Below are 22,579 nucleotides of genomic sequence, written 5' to 3'. Positions count from 1 at the left end.
CTGGAGGGCAATAAACCTGGCTGGATGGCTGGAAGGGAGCACCGGCCGTATCTGTGGCATCACCAAACCCATGTTGCCCAAGAACACCAATTTACATATTTTGCTTCATGCTTTACTGGTGCTAATGAAACTGAGATGGTCCCTGTAACTGGTCCCCAGTGAGAGGCAAGAAGAGTTCTTCTATCTGTCTGGAAAAGAGGCCAGAGAACAAACTTCTTCTTCACTTTCCTGTCCCGGTTTAGTCACGGTCGGTGGCTCTTGTTCTTGGTCGCCAAGTGTTCCTGCCAAGTGCATGTTCCAAGCTGACACCAACCTCCTTCATGTCCTCCTCCAGCATCTCAAACTATCCTTTTCTGGGTATTCCTCATGGTCTTTGTCCTGTGACTAGTAGGTATTGTACTCTCTCACCAACATATCCAATGTGGTGTTGTCTCACCTGACCCGGCCACCTCAGTCAATGCTCCTTCAGCTTTTCTCTGATGGGATCTACCCGCATCACAGCTCGTACCACCTCACTGATTAGCATCTCAGCTCTGTTCTTACTTATTGTCTCCCAGAGCATTCTCATTTCCACAGTGTGAAGGAGTCGTTCTCTCTTCCTTCTTGGCCTGCATTCTGTCCTGTATGTCACGGCTGGTCTAACCACGGTCTTATACACTTTGCTCTTTAGTTTTCTTGGCATGTTAGTATTGCAGAGAACTCCTCATCAACTCCCTCCATTTACACCAAGTGCTCTTCATGAGACTCTTAACATCCAAATCCCCATTCCCATCAAGGCTTAACACTGATCCGAGGTATTTAAATTGTTGCACAGACTGTAACTCTATACCATCCAGCTTTACTGGATTCTCCTTGTCCCTCTCCATGAAGCATCATGTGTATTCCATCTTTTGACAGCTGATTTGTAAACAATTTTCTGCTCCTACAGCCCTCCACCATTCTAGGTCCCTTTCTAGATCGTGTTATCCTTGCAGCACAACATTATGTCATCCGTGAAAAGCATGTTCCATAGAGCCTCTCTCCTAATGCCCTGCAGTCACATTACAATCACAAATAGGAATGGGCTTAAAGCTGATCCTTGTTGTAGACCTTACAGGAAATGGCCCACTGGAGCCAGAGCTGCTCCTCACTACTGTTTTGTGGCCCTTGTACATGTCCATGATAGTCTGAACATATACCTCTAGCAGATTGCGTGTCCACAGGCATCACCTCTAGGGACGTTGTCATAAGCCTTCTCTAAGTCCACAAACACTAAATGCAATTCCTTGTGTTTTGCCGGAGGAAAGTGCTGTAGGAACCAACTAGGGGAAAAGCTCTTCTTGACCTGCTGCTCACAAACAGGGAAGAAATAGTAGAGGAAGCAATAGTGGATGGGAACCTGGGAGGCAGTGACCATGAGATGGTCGAGTTCAGGATCCTGACACAAGGAAGAAAGGAAAGGAGAGCAATAGAACAGAGACTCTGGACTTCAGAAAAGCAGACTTCGACTCCCTCAGGGAACTGATGGGCAAGGTCCCCTGGGAGAATAACATGACGGGGAAAGGAGTCGAGGAAAGCTGGCTGTATTTTAAAGAAACCTTATTGAGGTTGCAGGAACAAACCATCCCGATGTGTAGGAAGAAAAGTAAATATGGCAGGCGACCAGCTTGGCTCAACAGTGAAATCCTTGCTCGTCTTAAACACAAAAAAACAGCTTACAAGAAGTGGAAGATTGGACAAATAACCAGGGAGGAGTATAAAAGTATTGCTCAGGCATGCAGGAGTGAAATTAGGAAGGCCAAATCACACTTGGAGTTGCAGCTAGCCGGAGATGTTAGGAGTAACAAGAAGGGTTTCTTCAGGTATGTTAGCAACAAGAAGAAAGTCAAGGAAAGTGTGAGGCCCTTGCTGAATGAGGGAGGGAACCTAGTGACAGAGGATGTGGAGAAAGCTAGTGTACTCAATGCTTTTTTTGCCTCTGTCTTCACAAACAAGGTCAGCTCCCAGAAAGCTGCACTCTGCAGCACGGTATGGGGAGGAGGTGACCAGCTCTCTGTGGAGAAAGAAGTAGTTCGGGACTATTTAGAAAAGCTGGACGAGCACAAGTCCATGGGGCCGGATGCGCTGCATCCGAGGGTGCTAAAGGAGTTGGCCGACGAGATTGCAGAGCCATTGGCCATTATCTTTGAAAAATCATGGCGATCGGGGGAGGTCCTGGATGACTGGAAAAAAGCTAATGTAGTGCCCATCTTTAAAAAAGGGAAGAAGGAAGATCCAGGGAACTACAGGCCAGTCAGTCTCACCTCAGTCCCTGGAAAAATCATGGAACAGGTCCTCAAGGAATCAATTCTGAACCACTTAAAGGAGGGGAAAGTGATCAGGAACAGTCAGCATGGATTCACCAAGGGCAAGTCATGCCTGACTAACCTAATTGCCTTCTATGATGAGATAACCGGCTCTGTGGATGAGGGGAAAGCAGTGGATGTGCTATTTCTGGACTTTAGCAAAGCTTTTGATACAGTCTCCCACAGTATTCTTGCCAGCAAGTTAAAGAAGTCTGGGCTGGATGAATGGATGGTAAGGTGGATAGAAAACTGGCTAGATGGTCGGGCTCAACGGGTAGTGATCAATGGTTCCATGTCTAGTTGGCAGCCGGTATCAAGTGGAGTGCCCCAAGGGTCGGTGCTGGGGCCGGTTTTGTTCAATATCTTCATTAACGATCTGGAGGATGGTGTGGACTGCACCCTTAGCAAGTTTGCAGATGACACTAAACTGGGAGGAGTGGTTGATACGCTGGAGGGTAGGGATAGGATACAGAGGGACCTAGACAAATTAGAGGATTGGGCCAAAAGAAATATGATGAGGTTCAACAAGGACAAGTGCAGAGTCCTGCACTTAGGACGGAAGAATCCCATGCACTGCTACAGACTAGGGACCGAATGGCTGGGCAGCAGTTCTGCAGAAAAGGACCTAGGGGTTACGGTGGACAAAAAGCTGAATATGAGTCAACAGTGTGCCCTTGTTGCTAAGAAGGCTAATGGCATTTTGGGTTGTATAAGTAGGGGCATTTCCAGCAGATCGAGGGACGTGATCATTCCCCTCTACTCAGCACTGGTGAGGCCTCATCTGGAGTACTGTGTCCAGTTTTGGGCCCCACACTACAAGAAGGATGCGGATAAATTGGACAGAGTCCAGCGGAGGGCAACAAAAATGATTAGGGGGCTGGAGCACGTGACTTATGAGGAGAGGCTGAGGGAACTGAGATTGTTTAGCCTGCAGAAGAGAAGAATGAGGGGGGATTTGATAGCTGCTTTCAACTACCTGAAAGGGGGTTCCAAAGAGGATGGATCTATACTGTTCTCAGTGGTAGAAGATGACAGAACAAGGAGTAATGGTCTCAAGTTGCAGAGGGGGAGGTTTAGGTTGGACATTAGGAAAAACTTTTTCACTAGGAGGGTGGTGAAGAACTGGAATGGGTTACCTAGGGAGGTGGTGGAATCTCCTTCCTTAGAGGTTTTTAAGGTCAGGCTTGACAAAGACCTGGCTGGGATGATTTAGTTGGGTTTGGTCCTGCTTTGAGCAGGGGGTTGGACTAGATACCTCCTGAGGTCCCTTCCAACCCGGAGATTCTATGATTCTCCGTCAGTATTTGGGCTGCAGACACTGTGTTGATCGTTGACCTTCCTGGCACAAACCTAGATTAGTTGTCACTTACTTGATTTTCCAGTTCCTCACAAAGTCTTTTCTCGATAATTCTTTCCAGCCATTTCATCATGTGACTCATTTGTTTGATGGGTCAGTGTGTCAGTGCAATAGTGCCTTCTCTGGCACCTGAGCTCACTTAGCCTGGCAGGGCTGTTAGTCTATTCCTGGTGCCCAGAAATCTGAAAACTCTCTCTGCCCTTAAGTTCATCAGGGGGTTGGTAGGGGAATCCAGGCCCACTCACTTCACTGGGGTCCAGCTCAGGGCCTCAAGCTAGATAAACTGGATCAGCGTTCGTCGATTCTGGCTGTGCCCTGAGCTCCTTCCTACCTTCCCTCGGGTTTCTGCAGGCTCTTCAGCCTGGTGCTCTGGTCATCTCTTTCTAGGGTGTCAAGTATCAGAGGGGTGGCCGTGTTAGTCTGGATCTGTAAAAGCAGCAAAGAGTCCTGTGGCACCTTATAGACTAACAGACGTATTGGAGCATGAGCTCTCGTGGTTGAATACCCACTTCGTTGGATGCATGGGTGACATGCATCTGACAAAGTGGGTATTCACCCACGAAAGCTCATGCTCCAATATGTCTGCTAGTCTATAAGGTGCCACAGGACTCTTTGCTACTCTTTCTAGGGTGTTGTCCCTGGTGGCTCTTCAGCAGCCTGCTGGCAGGAGTTCCCTTCTCCGCCTGCTCACTCCTCTGGCAGGTGCCACACCCCTCTGCTTCTCGGCCCTTTGATACTCCCAGCTGCGGTGAGACTGCCCTTCAGCAGTGCCTGTGCTAAACCTTTGGTTGCTGGGACAGCATCAGATAGATACACCCCATGACAGTCAGTAATTACAACATGCTTCCACATCCCTTTATGGTTGAAGATAGAGATCAATGTGCTCTCCCTTCACCTGGCATTTTTCCACTTTGGAGGCTAAAGTTAAAGAAGTTCATCATCGTCATCATCATCATCATTCCCTCATGGCCTGATGCCCTAGAACAAACCAACACCACAAAACGCAGGGTCACCCAGCAGAAGGGTCCTACCTTCATAGTAAGGCTTTAGGTCACTCTGGATGGACAGCGGAAGGGACTCATAGACAGCCATCTTCTTCTTAAGGATCTCTCTTTCTATGGTCCTCAGGATGATGTTTGTCTGCGTGAATCAATTTAAAGCATTTGCCATTATCTTTTCAATCCCTCAATTGTAAAAACAATCTAAATAAATGGTTTGGAATCGGAGACCTGCCCAGGGATTCGGGGGTGGGAACATGGTTTGCTTATTGGTTAGACCCAGAATCAAGGTGGAATACGCAGGTGTGGGATTCTTAAGGCCAGAGTTTTAGATACAAATATGTGAAGTCAAACAGCCTGTGAGTTTCACAAACCTTTCCCCTGCTTAAAGGCTAAAGAGCACCTGGTGCCTTCTAACTAACTTCATTGCTCCTGTGCCTTAAGGGTGGCTGAAGATTCCCTGGTTGGAGGTGCAGACTGAGTCTCTGATGGGACTTCCACCTCTATGACCTAGTCCAGTCCACAGTGTCCAACATATGCTCTGGTGGCTCCAGCTGATTATAATCACCAGCCAGTTAAGGAGGCAGGTTCTCTTGTTAGCTACGAGGATGAGAACCCCATCTGGTATGTCCTTTGGGATTCCCAGGTGCTTTCCAATGGTAGAAAGCAGTTGGGGTACTTGCCATAGGAATTCACAAGAGCCCAGACTTAACCACAGCAGCAGCCTAGCAGTGCTATGGCGGAACTGGTGCAGAGCGGAGTGTAACTATCCTGGATCTTGGACCTTTGTTCTCGCTAAGCTGCATGGTTGGGTGGCTGCCCAGGAGAGATTCAAGTGCCGCACATCCCTCGGTGCAGATAACAAAATTCATTCTGCCTATGGAGGGAACATTGCCTTGGACCAGGATCATTTTCAATCCTTGCTATTTATTTCAAGCCTGAGCAGGTTTCGCTGGTGTGCACAGAGATTCGATGTCTGATTATCTTACAGACTGGGGGTTGGTCCTTGGCCTTCCCTTTGGGCTGACCTCACTGGATGCACCCATCCGGCACAGGAGGCATGTTAATGGGGTGGGAGGGGCTTGGAGCACATTGCCTTGGGCTTTGATCATCCTTGCCAGTCAGGATGGTCCCTAGGGGAACCATTACCAGTGTCATTTAGGCCTTTAGGATGCTCTAAGTTACATCAGGGCCAAACCAGTCCTGGAGTGAAGGCGATTCCCCCCTCCCGGGGTCCTGTTCTAAACACAGCTCTGCCGCACCTGAGAGTCTGGCCCTGGGTGGGTGCCAGGTAGTAAATGCTAAACCCTGTGTGTTGACCACAGCCTACAGCTGTTCATGTCTCTTACCAGTGGGTCAGAAGGCAGAGTTCATCACAGACCCGATCCTGCACTCCCTGAGAGTCCCCATCACCCATTGTTACCCTCCCATGGTTATCCCCATCCTGCAGCCCTCCTCGGCCCTGCCAAGCGGAGAGGCAGGATAGCCGGACGACTCTCACCCCAGAAGTTCTGTCTGGCAGGGCCGAGCACTACACTCTTCTCTTAACCTCAACTTACTTCCTCAATGAAGAAGTTTAGCTTGTAGTGGTCACTGGTCACTGGGTTCTTAATCCCAATCTCGCTGATTTTCTCCTGCACCGAGTCTTTGAATATATCAAGGCAGGGTTTCAGTGAGGCTCTGGTTCCCTTTCGGATCCTAGTTAGATAATAAAATATGAATTAAAAAGACAAATTGGTTCGATCTCCCCTACTCGAAACAGCTGAGTGGGGAGGTAGGAGGAGAAACCAAGGTGGCTCTAAGCCATCTGTATCCCTCACCTCCAATCCCACAGCTGGCCAGGTGCCATGCTGACTCTGGTATAAGCTAGAGCAGCCACAGGGCTACTCTAACATATGACACCTGGACCGATCCCCTGAGAACGGTTCTGTCAGCTCAGGATCACTTGAAGCCAGTGCACACAGGTACCTATCACAGCCCCTCCCTCCCTCTGCTCAGCTCCAGATCACCCCCTTTTCTAGCCAATAGTGTAAAGCTGGGAGATTCCCCTCGGTCAGGAAGGAGCAAACTCCCAAACACACCTTTCTATAGCAGCCGGGGTAAACATTTGACCCCCCCAGCTCTGCAGGAGCAACACCTCCACTGCCTCAGCTAGTGGGCTGGGCCCTTCTCCTTTTGGGCACCGGGGATGGATTGATGTCACGGAGCTTGTTCATTTCCGTATGTGCCAGTATCCAACGCCACTTACACCCCAAGGGGCACAGGGTGGCATTTCCCTAAGTTACTCGGGTACAGTGCAATTAACGAAAGTGTGAATGGCAGGCGGGGGCAGGCCAGCTGAAATCAATGGAGCTGCAAAATTTGTCAAGGTGTCACCTTATTCTCCTTGAAATCCCTCCTTAAACCCAGCTCTGCTGGGACCTACAAAGCACCCCCTCGGGCCTGGGCTATCCTAGTGGCAGCTAAGACTTCTGCTTTTTGCTAAGCCCACTTCATTTTGTTGCTCATCTTCCTATCCATCCCCACCGTTTGTTGGACGCCCAGACTGTGAGCAGGGTCTGTCTTCTTCTTAACATGTCTGCACAATGCCCAGCACAATGGGAGCCAGGATCCTTCACTGGGCTTCCTAGGCCCTACCATAACAATTATAAAACGTGGACGAGAGAGGAGAGTCAGGGCTGATCGTCTCATCTACAATCATAATAATGTGTCATGACTGGGGCTTGAACGGTCATGCCTAGTGGTCAGAGCAGGGATGGTCAGAGGCCAGGATTCAGAGTATGGGTCACAGCTGGGGTCAGGAGTCCAGCAGTCAGCCAAGAGGCAGATCTCACAGACTAACACTTTAAGGCCCGAAGGGACCATCATGGTCATCTAGTCTGACCTCCTGCACATTGCAGGCCACGGAACCTCACCCACCCACTCCTGCAATAGACCCAGAACCTCTGGCTGAGTTACTGAAGTCCTCAAATCATGATTTCAAAACTTCAAGTGACAGAGAATCCACCATTTACACTAGTTTAAACCTCTAAGTGATCCATGCCCCATGCTGCAGAGGAAAGCAACACCCCTCCCCGCCCAGGGTTTCTGCCAATCTGATCTGAGGGAAATATTCCTTCCTGACCCCAAATATGGCAGTCCATTGGACACTGAGCATTTCAGAAAGACACACCAGTTAGACACCTCAGAAAGAATTCCGTGTAGTACCTCAGAGCCCTCCCCATCTAGTGTCCCACCACCGCCATTGGGGATATTTGCTACTAGCAGTCAAAGATCGGCTACATGCCATTGTAGGCCGTCTCATCAAATCATCCCCTCCATAATTTATCAGGTTCAGCATTGAAGCCAGTTAGGTTTTTGCCCCCCACTGCTCCCCTTGGGAGGCCACCTGAATTTGTTGATGGCCAGTTTATAGCTATTTGTTCTTGTGTCAGCACTGGCCCTTAACTTAAATAACTCCTCTCCCTCCCTGGTGTTTATCCCTCTGATGTATGTATACAGAGCAGTCATATCTCCCCTCAGCCTTCATTTGGTTAGGCTAAACAAGCCAAGCTCTTTGAGTCTCCTCTCATATGGCAGGCGACCAGCTTCACTTAACAGTGAAATCCTTGCTCGTCTTAAACACAAAAAAACAGCTTACAAGAAGTGGAAAATTGGACAAATAACCAGGGAGGAGTATAAAAGTATTGCTCAAGCATGCAGGAGTGAAATTAGGAAGTCCAAATCACACTTGGAGTTGCAGCTAGCCGGAGATGTTAGGAGTAACAAGAAGGGTTTCTTCAGGTATGTTAGCAACAAGAAGAAAGTCAAGGAAAGTGTGGGCCCCTTGCTGAATGAGGGAGGGAACCTAGTGACAGAGGATGTGGAGAAAGCTAGTGTACTCAATGCTTTTTTTGCCTCTGTCTTCACAGCCACGGTCAGCTCCCAGACAGCTGCACTCTGCAGCACGGTATGGGGAGGAGGTGACCAGCTCTCTGTGGAGAAAGAAGTAGTTCGGGACTATTTAGAAAAGCTGGACGAGCACAAGTCCATGGGGCCGGATGCGCTGCATCCGAGGGTGCTAAAGGAGTTGGCCGATGAGATTGCAGAGCCACTGGCCATTATCTTTGAAAAATCATGGCGATCGGGGCAGGTCCCGGATGACTGGAAAAAAGCTAATGTAGTGCCCATCTTTAAAAAAGGGAAGAAGGAAGATCCAGGGAACTACAGGCCAGTCAGTCTCACCTCAGTCCCTGGAAAAATCATGGAACAGGTCCTCAAGGAATCAATTCTGAACCACTTAAAGGAGGGGAAAGTGACCAGGAACAGTCAGCATGGATTCACCAAGGGCAAGTCATGCCTGACTAACCTAATTGCCTTCTATGATGAGATAACCAGGATGAGGGGAAAGCAGTGGATGTGCTATTTCTGGACTTTAGCAAAGCTTTTGATACAGTCTCCCACAGTATTCTTGCCAGCAAGTTAAAGAAGTCTGGGCTGGATGAATGGATGGTAAAGTGGATAGAAAACTGGCTAGATGGTCGGGCTCAACGGGTAGTGATCAATGGTTCCATGTCTAGTTGGCAGCCGGTATCAAGTGGGGTGCCCCAAGGGTCGGTGCTGGGGCCGGTTTTGTTCAATATCTTCATTAACGATCTGGAGGATAGTGTGGACTGCACCCTTAGCAAGTTTGCAGATGACACTAAACTGGGAAGAGTGGTTGATACGCTGGAGGGTAGGGATAGGATACAGAGGGACCTAGACAAATTAGAGGATTGGGCCAAAAGAAATATGATGAGGTTCAACAAGGACAAGTGCAGAGTCCTGCACTTAGGACGGAAGAATCCCATGCACTGCTACAGACTAGGGACCGAATGGCTGGGCAGCAGTTCTGCAGAAAAGTACCTAGGGGTTACGGTGGACGAAAAGCTGAATATGAGTCAACAGTGTGCCCTTGTTGCCAAGAAGGCTAATGGCATTTTGGGTTGTATAAGTAGGGGCATTTCCAGCAGATCGAGGGACGTGATCATTCCCCTCTATTCAGCACTGGTGAGGCCTCGTCTGGAGTACTGTGTCCAGTTTTGGGCCCCACACTACAAGAAGGATGCGGATAAATTGGAGAGAGTCCAGCGGAGGGCAACAAAAATGATTAGGGGGCTGGAGCACGTGACTTATGAGGAGATGCTGAGGGAACTGGGATTGTTTAGCCTGCAGAAGAGAAGAATGAGGGGGGATTTGATAGCTGCTTTCAACTACCTGAAAGGGGGTTCCAAAGAGGATGGATCTAGACTGTTCTCAGTGGTAGAAGATGACAGAACAAGGAGTAATGGTATCAAGTTGCAGAGGGGGAGGTTTAGGTTGGACATTAGGAAAAACTTTTTCACTAGTAGGGTGGTGAAGCACTGGAATGGGTTACCTAGGGAGGTGGTGGAATCTCCTTCCTTAGAGGTTTTTAAGGTCAGGCTTGACAAAGCCCTGGCTGGGATGATTTAGTTGGGTTTGGTCCTGCTTTGAGCAGGGGGTTGGACTAGATGACCTCCTGAGGTCCCTTCCAACCCTGAGATTCTATGATTCATAAGGTAGGTTTTCCATTCCTTGGGTCATCCTAGTAGTCCTTCTCTGCACCTATTCCAGTTTGAATTCATCATTCTTAAATATGGGAGACCAGAATTGCACATAGTATTCCAGATGAGCTCTCACCAGTGCTTCGTATAATGGTATTAACGCTTCCTTATCGCGACTGGAAATACTGCGCCTGATTCATCCTCAGATCGCATTAGCCTTTTTCATGGCCACATCACAATGGCGGCTTATAGTCTTCCTGTGATCCACCAATACACTTAGGTCTTGCTCCTCCTCTGTCGCTTCCAACTGATAAGTTCCCAGCTTATAGCAAAAATTCTTGTTAATTCCTAAGTGCATAACCTTGTACTTTGCACTATAAAATTTTATCCCATTTCTATTATCCAGTTTTCAAAGGATGTCCAGGTCTAATATAATATTCCGGTGCTCCTCTGTATTGTCAATACCTCCTGACTTTGTGTCATCTGCAAATTTTATTAGCACACTCCCACTTTTTGTGCCAAGGTCATGAATAAAAATGTTAAATAAGATGGTTCCCAAGACCAATCCCTGAGGAACTCCACCAGCAATCTCCCTGCAGACTCACAGTTCACCTTTCAGTATGACTTCTTGTAGTCTATCCTTTAATCAGTTCCTTATACACGTCTCAATTCTCATATTAACTCCCATCTTCTCCAATTTAACTAATTTCCCATGTGAAACTTTATCAAATACCTTACTGAAATCCAGGGAGATTAGATCTACTGCATTTCCTTTGTCTAAAAAAATCAGTTGTTTTCTCAAAGAAAGATCAGCTTGGTCTGGCACTATCGACCTTCTGTAAAACCTTGTTGTATGTTATCCCAATTCCTGTTTACCTCTGTGTCCTTAACTACTTTCTCTTTCTTTTGTTCTAAGACCTTGCATACAACTGAGGTCAAACTAACAGGGCCGTAGTTTTTCAGATCTCTTTTTCCCCGTTTCTTAAAAACAGCTACTATATTAGCAATCCTCCAATCACAGGGTATGACTCCCGAGTTTTCCAGATTCATTAAAAATTCTTGCTATTGGGCTTGTGATTTCATGTGCCAATTCCTTCAATAAACTTGGAGATTATCCAAACCCTCTGATTTAGTCCCGTGAAGCTTTTTAGTTTGACTTGCACCTCAGATGTGGTCATTTCTACTGTACTTCCATATCCTCATTTCCATTAGCCACCCTGCTACTAACCCCTGAGCTCCTCATTCACCTTATTAAAAACTCAGGCAAAGTATTTGTTTAGGTGTTAGGCCACATTTAGATTATCTTTGATCTCTGCCCATCCTCAGTGTTTAGTGGTCCTCCTCCTTTTTTCCTTGTTTTCTTTTTATTTATATGGCTACAGAACCGTTTACTATTGGTTTTAATTCCCTTTGCAAGGTTCAGCTCTGCTTGGCTTTGGGCAGTTCTCACTTTTCCCCTACACTTACTGACCTTCAAGAGGTAGTTTTCCTTGCTGATCCTTCCCATCTGCCATTCTTTGTAGGCTTTCTGCTTTCTCTTAATAATGTGTTCGATACGCTTGCTCATCCAGCTTGGTCTGGTAACGCTTCCCTACAAATATCCCCTCTTGCTTGGGATGCAGGCTTCAGGTGGCTTCTGCAACTTTGATTTAAAGTAATTCCAAGCCTCCTCCACTTTTAGATCCTTCAGTTCTTCAATCCAGTCCACTTCCCTAACTAATTCCCTTAATTTTCTAAAGTTTGCCCTTTTGACATCAATAGTTGCAGATCTATTTGTGGTTTTCCCTCCATTTAGTTTAAACTGAATCAGCTCATGATCACTCAAACCAAGATTGTCCTCTACAACCAGTTCATCTCTGAGGTTCTCACTACACACTAATACCAAAATCTAAAATAGCATCGCCTCTTGTGGGTTCAGTGACTCTTTGGTGAAGAAATCTGTCAGACATCACATCCAGGAAAATCTGGGCCCAACCATTATTATTAGCACTTGTCCTCCAATCTGTATCTGGGAAGTTAAAGTCTCCCATAATCACACAATTCCCAGTAGTATTTATTTCACTAAAGACGTCTCTATCCAGATCAAAATCAGATCCTGGGGTCTGTAGCCGACCCCCAGCACTAACCCAGTAGAGCCACTGGTAGCTTTCTTCCTCAAAGTGATTTTGACCCAAAACAGACTCTGTTTTAGCCATTCCGTCACTCCTAATTTCTTTACAGTCTGCCTCATCCTTAATATGCAATGCTGCTCCAGCACCTTTACCTTTAGTCCTGTCTTTCCTGAACAGCACGTACCCTTCAATACCTGTACTCCAGTTGTGACTACTATGCCACCATGTTTCTGATATCTCTATAGTATCCGGTTTCACTTCCTGCACCAGTAGTCCTAGCCACTCTGTGTTGTTCCTCAGACTCTGTGCATTGGTGTACAAACATCTTAACTGTTGCTGGTTGGCTTTGCCCAGATTCCTCACCCAATTGCGTACAGTCATTCTACTGCCAGTATCGCCTGTCTGTTACCTTCACTGGTACTGGCAGTATCTTTCCTGTTAATGTCCATTCTCCTACCTACTGCTGTATTCTTTCTTTCCTGATTTTCCTTCTGGTCAATATTAGAATCAGGCGTGGAGATTATATGAGCATCTCCCACCCGTCTCCCCCAAGTTCCCAGTTCAAAGCTCTTTTAATCAGTTGTGCCAACCTCCATCCCAGAAGTCTATTTCCCTCCCTACACAGGTGGAGTCCATCCCAAGGGAACAGTCCTCTGTCCATGAATACCTCCCTGTAGTCAAACATCCCAAACCCCTCCTGATAGCACCACTGCCTGAGCTATCTGTTGAGTATCATAATCTTGTCTTGCCTTGACTATCCTCCTCCAGGATCAGGTAAAATTCCACTGAAGTTGAGATTCGATTTCCTTAAGCATCTTCCCCAGTCTGGCACTCTAGAAAGAATCTACCAGTATCATTTGTTTCCATGTGAAGTACAGTCAATGGTTCTTTCCTGCTCCTGTTAGGATCCTGTTCAGCCTCCGATCCACATCCCATATCCAGGGCCGGATTTCCAGTTAGACACAGTAGGCACATGCCTAGGGGCGACAGTTCTAGGGACGCGCTAAAGTTGCCAAGTGCGCAATTTCCTAGCCCAACTGGGCTATTTTTGGCAGTTGTGAGTCGCGGTACTTTGGGCTATTTTGCTGCCCTGCTGCCACTGGCCACACTGCTCGGGAGGGAGATCTGCCCCAGCGCCTGCCGAGATGCCCCACACGCTGCTGGTCTCATATCGTGCCTCCTCCCCTTAGTCATTTGCAACATGTGCAGAAGTCTTGTCCGAGGGAGGCAGAATTTCTTTTCCCTGCAGAAAATATGCTGCAGTTCCAACTTACGCCCACCAGAGGCCGCTGTGCTGCCAGAACAGCCTGAGCTGGCTGAGGCTGACTGGTCTGGTGAGTGGCAGCAAACAGCTGGCAGGCGGGTGGCAGGGGCATTTTTCTCCTCAAGTCACAGCAGCCTTCTTGGAGCCAGGTTCGGAGGCAGAGCGGGCCACACAGGGCTGCGGGGGTGGGGGGGTGTCACAGGGCCACATGGGGATGCAGGAGGGGGCTCCAGGCAGGGCCACATGGGGAGCAAGGAGGGTGCTGAAGATTCTATGCCTAGGGGCGCATAAGTTTTAAATCCAGCCTGGCCTGTATCTTAGCGCCCGTCAGACAGCACACCCTTCTTTTCTCCGGGTCAGCTCTGGTGACAAGCCTCTCTGTTCTTCTTAGTAAGGGGCCCCCAATCAGATAGATCTGCCTCATCCTGGAGGTGGTGCGATTCTCCAGCCTTCTTTCTGGCTGCAAGTTCTCTTCTCTTTTGTTCTCTATTGCAGTCTTCTGCGAGTCGGCCCCAGGAAGATAGAGGATCTCTCTATCAACTCTTCCTCTCTGCTGTTAGGGCTAGCCACTCTTCTCCTCTTCCTTGCCTCTCACCTTCCGTTACTGCCTGCTGTGCCCATTCTTCATTCTCCAGCTCAGCAATCCTGTTCCTGAGCAATATGCATCCCTCACTAGCTGGTCGTTTCCTCTGCCTGGTTCTCGTAGTCACATGCTTCCTCTGGCCACTTTCTTCCCCCAGCAGTCTACCTCCCAGTTCTCCAGTCCAGCTTGCAGCTGAGAGTCTTGACTTTTCCCTTCAGCTTCCTCTCGCCTTCTCTCCATCATCTGCTCGAATCCCCTTTGAAATTCAGCCTAGTTCCCACTTGCATCTCCAAGCCTCAGATCTTCTCTTCCACCTGCACTAATAGGCGGCACTTCATGCAACCGAAGCTCTTTTCGGGTACCCGCTCCAGGCTAATGTACATCCTGCAGCTTCCACGTCCAGTCATCTTCCTTGTCTCTTCCATTCCTTGGGTCACTACCACTGCTGCCCTTGTATCTGTCATAACCTTCCCGCCTAAGCTCCTGTCAGGTGGAAACAAACACACACACACACACACACACACACACACCCCAAACAGTCCCTCCCTCAAGCTCCCCTTATAAACTCCCACTGGAACTCCCTTGTTTTCAGTTCTGTTTGCTAGCTCTTGTGCCACTGACTGGCTGCTTTGCTGCCCTTATAGGGCCCCTAATCAGGGAAGTCCCACCTTCGAATTGAGGAAGGCCCATCCAACTAAAAGGGGCTCTGCTATGATCAAAGGCTCTACTTCTCTCATAGCACACTGGCCCCTATCAATCTCTGCAAACTGAAACAATCACCACCACCACACAACACACAAGAACTCACTCACTTCCCCTGAGGAACTGGGGCTTGCCTCCTCCCTTAACACAACTCCCACTCAAATTCCACTGTTTTCAGCTCTGTTTGCTGGTTCCTGTGCACATCACTACAGCTAGGGAGTTCACCGTGTTTCACAGACACTTCCTGGCACTCCTCATGGGTTTAACTAGGGTGCTTGGACCAATCAGGGGCCACGAGGGAAGCTGTCAGTCTGGCCTTCCCAGGTGGTACTTCCTGTGGTGTTCATCTCCTCAGGGTCTAGATCAGTGGCTCTCAAACGTTTGTACTGGTGACCTCTTTCACACAGCAAGCCTCTGAGTGTGATCCCCCTTATAAATTAAAAACACTTTTTAACAGTTAACACTGGAGGTGAAGGGGGGTTTGGGGACGGAGGCTGACTGCTCGCGACCCCCCCATGTAATAATCTCACACATCCCTGCAGGGTCACGACCCCCAGTTTGAGACCCCTGGTCTATATGATAACACATGCAGCCCAACCATGGCTGCCGTGTAGTGGTGTGGAGGTGTCAGCTGTCCTGTACACCCAGTTTCTAGTCCCCACAGAGCCTCACGTCATGCTCCAGCTGGAATGGGGTTAGGGGAGCTGCTGGGGGACTCCACCAGACTGGGTTACCCAGGAAGGCCAGAGAACAGGGTTCCGCAGGATCCTGGGGCCAATGGCGAGCCCAGAGAGCCCTACCAAAGGAGACTCGGTGTCTTTGCAGCCTGAGTGGGGCAGGGCTCCTCTCACCTGAATATGTTTGCGAACGTGGGGTCAATTTTGTCATAGATGGGCTGAGCGAGGGCGCCGTTGAGGTCTATGCGGGCGAAGACCCGGGATGCGTATACACCATTCTTCTGGCACACGGCTTTCAGGGTCTTGTGGAAGCCTTGGTAGCCAGTGTCTCGCTGGATAATTGGAAACACAGTTGTAATGAAGTGGGTATGGGATACATTCCTTACGATTTGTATTACAGTAGGACCTATAGACCCCAGCTGAACTAGGGCCCCATTGTGTGGGGAGCTGTACATACATGCAGTGGAGCTGGAAGGTGTAATTTTCAGCTCAAGTAGACATATCCACACTAACTCTGATCCATCCAAGACCCTAAGTATGTACTTGGGGCAGCAAACCCTCCCTACCCCCCGCCACCTGTGCCGACACTGCTACACTTCTATTTGTAGTGCATTCGCTCGATCAGATGCCAGCTGCAGTGTAGATGCACCAATAATGAGAGACAGGCTCTGTCCTGAAGAACTACTCTAACCCATGTGCTTTACACTGCAGCATTTGACTTTGTCCCTCCACGGGAGAGGGGAGATACAGTGGGGAAAGACATGGATCTTAGCTGGTTATTCTGTGTCTTTGCACACAGACATGCAGCGCGCAGGGCAGGACAATTCAGAAAGACCCAGAAACTTCCAGAACGGGGCATGGCAGTTACCTGATGAGCTCAGTAGTGGTTAATGAGGCTGTGTAGCTTTGCAGGTCAGACCCAAGTCATCTCTGAGAGCTGAGCTAATCAGAGAGTGGGGGGAAGGTTATAAATAGAGGAATTAAAAACAGCCCTGTGGACTCAGCAGCTGATCGAAGCAGGACCAAGAACTGAGGTTGCTGTGAGGGCTGGGACCCATCCCTGCACCACTCTGGGAACAGGTCAGTGCTATTCCAGCTTTACTTACTGGGGAAGTTTTAGGATAATGTTGGTCCATGGTGTGACCTTGCACTCCATATGCTTTATAAAAATACGCTTGAACTGTGAATATAATATAACTGGAATATGCTTTATGCAAAGGTCTCTTGTAAGGTATCATTACAAAGCTTATAATCTACTGAGTGTGCTCATCCTATTTGTATGAATGTATCATTCTTGTATCTGAAGCTAGAAATATGAAGTATTACTCTGAAGTCCTAATGTAATTATGCAAAGTGTGGGCCGTTAATGATGGTTTAGAATCTTGATGGCTCCCATTGACCAGGACAATTGGTTGTAAATAGCTCTGTTTACTTGTGAGCCTTCCTGTATACGTGGGAGCCAGCCCGTGGGTAATGAAGTCTCACAGGACATGTGAACATGTCACATGATACAGGAATCCATCTTAAACCTGGTGCTTTTCCATTTAGAAGGAGGGGTGGAAACCCAGAGAGAGACAAAGGATTCCCGCCTTGTTCCAAAGCTATATAAGGGGGTGGAACAGAACAAAGTGGGATGCAGTCATGAGAAATTCCATAGTTACCACCTGAGCTGGAACTAACAAGAACTGTACTGGGGAAAGGATTGGGCCCAGACTAGGAAGGAGTCTAGTCTGTGAAAGAAGCTTATTGGAACACCTCTGAGGGTGAGATTTACCTGTATTCAGTTTCTTTACTGTATTAGGCTTAGACTTGCGTGTTTTTGTTTTATTTTGCTTGGTAACTTACTTTGTTCTGTCTGTTATTACTTGAAACCACTTAAATCCTACTTTTTATAGTTAATTATTATTATAATAATAATTGTTTATCATTAAACCCATAGTAAGCAATTAATGCCTGGGGAGCAAACAGCTGTGCATATCTCGCTATCAGTGTTATAGAGGGCAGACAATTTATGCGTTTACCCTGTATAAGCTTCATACAGAGTAAAACGGATTTATTTGGGGTTTGGATCCCATTGGGAGCTGGGTGTCTGGGTGCTGCAGAGAGGTGACCTGCTGAGCAATTTTTAACTAAAGTCTGCAGCTTTGGGGGTGTGGACCAGACTTGGGGTCTGTGCTGCAGCCAGCTAGCATGTCTGGCTCAACAAGGCAGGGTTCTGGAGTTGCAAGCTGCCAGGGAGGCTCAGAGGTAATCTCAGCACATCAGGTGACAGTTCCAAGGGGGTCTCTGTGACTGAACCCCTCACACACACTGCTGTGTTTTATGGATGTAGAAGGAGAGTGGGGGGCAGGGGAACATTTATTATCTTTAGAGGTGTAGCCCATAGAGCTCGCTTAGCCTTTTATTTTTCTTAGCAGTAACACAAGGAACCTACAGGCCTGTATCCTATAAGGCACTGACTTAACCATGTTAGGATAAGTGAAGTAGGCCTATGATCCTTAGCATAAATAAAATGGCCCAGCAGTTCCCAGGTCCCCAAAATCTAGGTTAATAAGTACCAACTCCCTCTCTTGAGCAACCTAACGATACCAGGCAACTGCAGGAACACTGAACTGATACTGGGCTGGGATATTTTAGGATAGAATTGTTGGCAGATGTTTAACTACAAACTTGCTTTAGCAATAGGTGCCGTTTATGATAATGAGCTAAAAGGCAGTAATATGTTAACCTATCGGATAAGGGCACCCCAATATTATGAGGGCGAGGAAGTCAGATTTGGACATGGGAGGCCGGGCATCTGAATGAATATTCATGATAGTGTCCAGGCCCTACAATAGGCCAGGCCACCATGTAGTGGGCACCAGGTTTCCATCATTGACCCTTCAGCTCTTCATTGATCTTATCTACCACCGGCCTCTGGGTGTTGGGGGTCTGAACCATCAGACTCGTTTGGCCTGCCAGGGAGAGGGCTAGTCCTTTGTCTCTAACCACTGGGTCCCCTAGGAAGGGTGGGAGTATATAAGTATATGAGCATATGCAGGGGATGACACCACACGTATCCCTAATGCTACATTACCATTTGTTTTTGTGGTTTGGAACTTCCTTCTCTTCCTTGATTGTGTTAAAAAAAGTGGCTAAGGCTTTGCCTTGCCCTCAGTGTGAGTGTCTTTGCCATGCACCCTGGGTTCCCCTCAAGATATTGAACTGATTCGTTTTAATTCTGTTGAGTCTGATTCTGGAATGAGATCCTATTACCCCCAGCTCATTAAATTAATATCAAATGGCAATCAATACCATTAACTGCCATTAAAGAATCAGGCTACAGAACCTGTGGCACTTACATTAGCTCTCAGCTAATTGCTCGGAACTGGGATTCTGTCTCGGTTAGAGAGCATGAATGGGGCAGCACTTACTGAGGGGAGGGTCTGTGAATTTGTGCCTGACTTAGCTGGGTCTATGGGGAGAAGATGGTGCCCTATAGAGTAAGTGGCTTGTAGAGATCCAGGGAATGGATATTTTATAGGCTGATCCTGATCCCTGCACCACTTTGGATACAGGCTAGAGACTTGTGTTTCACCAGCAACTGAGAGGACCAGTCAGCTACTGCCCCAAGGGCTGGCAGCTGCAAGCTGGGGAGTTCCCCAGAGTGTCTGTTCACTGCCAGGGTCTGAAGTGTTTGACAGGAGTGTTCTCGAGCTCTGAAGAGTCCAGGTGACACACACATGACACACCACGGTCACACTGCAAAGACTGAGGGCTTGTCTACACTGGCACTTTACAGCGCTGCAACTTTCTCGCTCAGGGAGAGCTTTCTCGCAGCGCTCTGCCACAACTACACAAGCCATGTTAAAGTGCTGCCATGGCAGGGCTTTAACGTTGCCAGTGTAGACAAGCCCTGAGAAACCATCTCTGAGAGGAGATCAGAGGCGAATGTGTTTTGATGTGTGAGCTAAAGTACAGACAGAGTTAACCTGAAACCTTATAGTGCAGGGATCAGCAACCTTTCAGAAGTGCTGTGCCGAATCTTCATTTATTCTCTCTAATTTAAGGTTTCAGTAATACATTTTAACATTTTTAGAAGGTCTCTTTCTATAAGTCTATAATATATAACTAAACTATTGTTGTATGTAAAGGAAATAAGGCTTTTAAAATGTTTAAGAAGCTTCATTTAAAATTAAATTAAAATGCAGAGCCCCCCGGACCAGTGGCCAGGACCTGGGCAGTGTGAGTGCCACTGAAAATCAGCTCGCGTGCCGCCTTCGGCACCTGTGCCATAGGTTGCCCACCCCTGTTATAGTGGAATGTTTGTAGCTGAAACAAAAGGGGGACAGTCTGTATAAGCAGATTTACTCTCTAAGAGCTTTTGTTTAAATGTTCTTCACAATATTCCAAATGTGATTACAGTGTTGTATATGATTTACCGTGTGTTTTGTGAGCACTCAATGTTTGTTTTATCAATAAAGTGTCCGGTGCTTCCCCAGGAAATGACTGGGAACTATGGCCCTCTGTTTATCAGTGTTTTACATTCAATAGCCCCAGCGATTACAGGAGACAGGTCTGACTCTCTGTGATGCTTTCTGGAAAGACAGAGCTCTGGCCAGCGCATCAGCAAAACGCTAAGCTGAGGTGCAGGAAGAAGGGGAGTGGAACAGATCTATACAGAATTTCGCCTAAGCACACCCTGCCCTCTCACTTACTGTCTTAATAGACTGAAGAAGGAAGGATTATTATCTCTACCACATACAGATGAGGAGCAGAGGCACAGAGACTACGGCCTGGTCTACACCTAAAACGTAGATTAATGTAACCCCTGAGAGATGTAGTTAAGCTGACCTAAGCCCCGGTGTAGGCACTGTTAGATAAATGAAGAATTCTTCTTTCGACCTCGCTACCACCTCTCAAGGGGGTGGATTAACTCCAGGATGGAAACCCTTCTGTCGCAGTAGAAAGTGTCCACACTACAGTGACACAGGTCAAGTTGAGAAGCATCTTACTCTGCAAGTCATCCCACTGAGGGCTTCTCAGGGGAGCAAAGTACTACTCACCCGAGTAAAGGCAGCAGAATGGAGCCCTGGCCTATATTAATTTGGGGCTGGATTCCAATACCCTTACTCACTGAGTAGCGCTGTACCTCACAAGGAGTCCCATTGGTGTAAGTGGCTAGTCCATGCGAATAAGAGGATCAGAATCAAGCCCATACTATGCTGCTCTCCTCTGGTGCCTTTCATCCAGTGCCCTTCACAAACCTTAATTAATCCTCTCAACACCCAATAATAATTCTTAGCCCTTATAGGACTTTCTGCCACAGATCTCAAAGCACTTCTCAAAAGTTAATAAGCAACGGGGAAGCAAAGGGGGAGGCGGTTGCTGGCCAGAGAATGAAAGGTGCACATGAAGCCTTCCGGGACACTGTAGAATTGTCCCACCTCCGCTTAGACAGCTCCTGTGCTGTTGAGGAGGAAGAAGGGCCCAGGGAAGTAGAGCAGTCAATGGGAGCAGAGGGAAACCTTCCCATAGTTGGGACCCTCCTTCCAGATGGTTCTGGGGTTGCCTCTCGCACTGAGGTTGCCTCTCCGGGGGAGGGAACTCCAGTTTCTAGGAAAAGGCAGGTGTTAGTAATGGGAGATTCGATTATTAGAAATGTAGATAGCTGGGTCTGTGATGACCGGGAGAACCGTATGGTGACTTGCCTGCCTGGTGCGAAGGTTGCGGATCTCTCGAGGCATCTAGATAGACTTATGTGTAGTGCCGGGGAGGAGCCGGTGGTCGTGGTACATGTAGGTACCAATGACATAGGGAAGGGTAGGAGAGATGTCCTGGAAGCCAAATTTAGGCTGCTAGGGAAGAGACTGAAATCCAGGACCTCTATGGTGGCATTTTCAGAAATGCTCCCAGTTCCACGCGCAGGCCAGGTAGGCAGGCAGAGCTGCAGAGTCTCAATGCGTGGATGAGACGATGGTGTAGAGAGGAGGGTTCACATTCATTAGGAACTGGGAAACTTCTGGGATGGGAGGAGCCTATACAGGAGAGATGGGCTCCACCTAAACCAAAGTGGAACCAGACTGCTGGCACTAAACATTAAAAAGGTTGTAGAGCAGTTTTTAAACTAGGAGATGGGGGAAAGCCGACTGCTGCAGAGGAGCGTGTGGATCGGACACAGACTTCTCTTAGGGGAGAGTCTGATGATAGAGAATCTCCAGGTTATAGTCAGGAGCAGAGGAATGAGAAGTATAATGTAAGGGCCGGACCAGATGATAAACAATCACATAAAAAAGAATCTGGCACATCAGAAAAAGGCAGGCTAATAAACAGGGACAAGTTTTTAAAGTGCTTGTACACAAATGCCAGAAGTCTAAATAATAAGATGGGTGAACTAGAGTGCCTTGTGATAAAGGAGGATATAGATATAATAGGCATCACAGAAACCTGGTGGACTGAGACCAATCAATGGGACACAATCATTCCGGGGTACAAAATATATCGGAAGGACAGAACAGGCCGTGCAGGGGGAGGAGTGGCACTATATGTTAAAGAAAGTGTAGATTCAAATGAAGTAAAAATCTTAGGCGAATCCACAGGTTCCATAGAGTCTCTATGGATAGAAATTTCATGCTCTAGTAAAAATATAACAGTAGGGATCTATTATCGACCACCTGACCAGGACAGTAATAGTGATGATGAAATGCTAAGGGAAATTAGAGAGGCTATCAAAATTAAGAACCCAATAATAGTGGGGGATTTCAATTATCCCCATATTGACTGGGAACATTTCACTTCAGGACGAAATGCAGAGATAAAATTTCTCGATACTTTAAATGACTGCTTCATGGAGCAGCTGGTACGGAACCCACAAGGAGAGGCGACTCTAGATTTAATCCTGAGTGGAGCGCAGGAGCTGGTCCAAGAGGTAACTATAGCAGGACCGCTTGGAAATAGTGACCATAATACAATAGCATTCAACATCCCTGTGGTGGGAAGAACATCTCAACTGCCCAACACTGTGGCCTTTAATTTCAAAAG

General features: G+C 47.7%; 1 protein-coding gene across 1 annotated transcript in view; it reads right to left on the bottom strand.

The window, feature by feature from the left end:
* Window positions 1-22,579, bottom strand: part of LOC120393490 (nuclear GTPase SLIP-GC-like) — a 97,639-nt gene that overhangs the window by 10,506 nt on the left and 64,554 nt on the right. The window contains exons 14-16 of the mRNA XM_039518080.1: window positions 15,734-15,891; window positions 6,239-6,377; window positions 4,713-4,821 (exon numbers count right to left, since the gene is read on the bottom strand). Of these exons, the coding sequence (XP_039374014.1) occupies window positions 4,713-4,821; window positions 6,239-6,377; window positions 15,734-15,891 (406 nt within the window). The remainder of the gene's footprint in view (window positions 1-4,712; window positions 4,822-6,238; window positions 6,378-15,733; window positions 15,892-22,579) is intronic.

The sequence above is a fragment of the Mauremys reevesii genome, unplaced genomic scaffold (genome assembly GCF_016161935.1).
Source record: "Mauremys reevesii isolate NIE-2019 unplaced genomic scaffold, ASM1616193v1 Contig20, whole genome shotgun sequence".
In the NCBI taxonomy this organism is placed as follows: Eukaryota; Metazoa; Chordata; order Testudines; family Geoemydidae; genus Mauremys; species Mauremys reevesii.
Note: the sequence above shows the minus strand (reverse complement) of the source record. Positions and strands in the feature narration are given on the sequence as shown.